General features: G+C 37.4%; 1 protein-coding gene across 1 annotated transcript; it reads right to left on the reverse strand.

Annotated features, from left to right (window-relative positions):
- Window positions 1-493: 493 nt before the first annotated feature.
- On the reverse strand, window positions 494-1602 carry LOC105533589 (olfactory receptor 6K2). Its single transcript, XM_011972059.1, has one exon. The coding sequence runs from the start codon at window positions 1563-1565 to the stop codon at window positions 597-599; it is 969 nt and encodes a 322-aa protein (XP_011827449.1). The 5' UTR covers window positions 1566-1602; the 3' UTR covers window positions 494-596.
- Window positions 1603-2605: the final 1003 nt, after the last annotated feature.

Consider the following 2605-nt stretch of genomic DNA (forward strand, 5'->3'; position numbering starts at 1 on the left):
GAGTGCAGCATGGTGGTAGGTTGGTTTATTCATTCAACAGATAGTTTTTATATTTATTACTTAATATGTACAATGCATTTGATCACAGTGAAAGCAACATCTGGGTTTTTTTATTTATTATGAAAAACTGATTATTTAATGAGTAACTTAATTAAATCGCTTATTGATCAATACTTGGATACTCAATTTATAAATTTGAATCATTTTTCAACTATAGAAGCTGAAGGCACCATGGATAAAACTTAGTCTTATGAAGGATACTTTTTAAATGACCATGTCTTACAGACAAATATGTTAATTGCTTTAAAATTAAAGTAAATATTTATACAGAACATTTCAACATGATGAATTTACTATGAATAATTTGAGTGGCAGAAAGTTTAATTAATAAAATCAGATTGAAAAATATGTCTAACTGAGTAAAGATTAAATAGAAGCTATTGACTTTAGCTATTACTGAATTTTTTTTTTTAATTTTTATTTTTTGTGAGCTTTGGGAGACCAGTTTCAATAAAAGGCTGATAGGAAAAGACAGATTGCTGAGAGCTGAAGGTGAAGAGAAACCACCAACTATACAAGATCTCAACTAAAAGATCTTACTGGAGGTCCCTTGTCTTATGGAAAAAAAATACCTTAGCTTGACCTATGTGCTTTTTTATAGTTTCTTTTATTTCTTTATTCCTCAGGCTATAGATAATGGGGTTGAAGAAGGGAGACAAAACTGCAAAGGCCAGAGCAATGGCTGTATCCCAGAATAAGGAGTAGGTGGCAGAGAAGCGTAGGTACATGAGAGCTACACTGCCAAAAAAGAGCAAAAAGACTATGAGGTGAGAGACACACGTGGAAAATGCTTTGCGGCGGCCTCCAGCTGAACGAATACGTAGAATTACAGCCACAATACCAATGTAGGACATGAAGATGAGCATCACAGCTGTAATAATCTCCACTGCATGGATGACATCCACTACCTGAATCATGACGATGGCTCGTGTGTCTGTGCAGGCCAGGCGCAGCACTGGGAGGAAGTCACAGAAGATATGCTCAAGGTGATTCGAACCACAAAATGGCAGTGTAGAGATCCAGACAATCTCAGGAAGGGGTGTGATAAAGCCACAAACACAGCAACTTAAAGTCAGTTGGGTACATAGCTTGGGGGTCATGATAGTGGGATAATGAAGCGGGCTGCAGATGGCCAGGTAGCGGTCAAAAGCCATAGCTGTCAAGAGACACACCTCACTGATGCCGGTGGAATGGAAGAAATACATCTGTAGGAGACAACCATTGAAGGAAATGCTCCTCCTCTCACTAAGCAGGCTAGACAGCATCTTTGGAATTGTGGCTGTGGTATACCAAATCTCCAGGAAAGAAAGAGCACTGATAAAAATATACATGGGAGTGTGGAGGTGAGTATTCAACTGGACCACTGTGAGGATGACTAGGTTTCCAGCAACAATGAAAGCATAGATGAAAAGCAGTGGAACAAAGCAGACAACAGACTTAACCCAGGAATAAGGGAAGGCAGAGAAGATAAACTCCTGAGCGGTGGTTCGATTGGGGCTCTCCATCTCCAAGTTGGAAGTGAGAGTTTCAATTTCCAGTGCACTCAAGTCTCCTAGGAGGCGTCTACTATTGGATAAAGAAATACACTTACAAGAAGCCAGCCTCTGGATAGAGCCCTGTAATGGGGATAGAAAGGAAGACAAGGAAGAAGGACATGGTCCATATTCCATAGTTGCTTAAGACTTAAGTTGTAGTGTGGGAAAAATCCAGTCGGAAAGCACAGTCAATATTTTGGATGTGAAATTATCAAATATTGACATGCATCAGAATCACCTGGAGGGTTTGTTAAAACTCAGATTTCTGGTCCTCATACTGAGAGTTCGTTCCTAATCTCTAGTTCTGAGGTAGGGCCCAAGAATTTTCATTTCTAACAAATTTTCAGGCAATGGTGGTCCTGCTGGTCAGGGGACTATATTTTAAAACGATTTTATTTAGGTAAATACAGAATTAGACAAGGCGTTGAAGGAATAACAAATAATTAAGAGGATGTTCTTTTTGATATTTAAATCTTATTGATTCCCTAATAATCTCCCCACACTGTTCCAAATATTTTTTTTCAAGTTCCCACTTTACTGGATTCTTGGCATATGATTTGACTGGCATATTTTTATGATAAAGACAAAGCCATTACTGGTGAATTCTTTCAACCCTCTTTCTCTGTCTAATAACTCTCTCTCTCTTCATATGTATATTCTTAATCATAATTCAGGGAATATTTGGAGAAGAAAAGCTATGGAAATAATCGTAAGTTATTTTACTTTCTTTTATAAGATGGTCTACTCTATCTCCTTCCTTTCCTTCTCTTCTACATCTTCTCGGTAAGGAGATCTTGAAGTAATTTATGAAAACTAACTATATTAATAAATAAATGCTTAATATGGTTGTACACTTGCTCTGGTACAATTGAATGGGGGTAGTTAGAAGGAATGGCAGAGCTGCAGTGCCCTGTAGAATACAATTTCAACTGCACACGCACACATTATAGGATATTGTCCTATTAATTTATTCTCTTTTCAGAATGATTTGTTTTACTTTATTTATCTCT

The sequence above is a fragment of the Mandrillus leucophaeus genome, unplaced genomic scaffold, assembly GCF_000951045.1.
Source record: "Mandrillus leucophaeus isolate KB7577 unplaced genomic scaffold, Mleu.le_1.0 Scaffold1265, whole genome shotgun sequence".
NCBI lineage: Eukaryota > Metazoa > Chordata > Mammalia > Primates > Cercopithecidae > Mandrillus > Mandrillus leucophaeus.

What these genes read in the sequence shown, in the direction of transcription:
- LOC105533589 (XM_011972059.1), bottom strand. Translation starts at nt 1,565, where the DNA reads ATGGAGAGCCCCAATCGAACCACCGCTCAGGAGTTTATCTTCTCTGCC.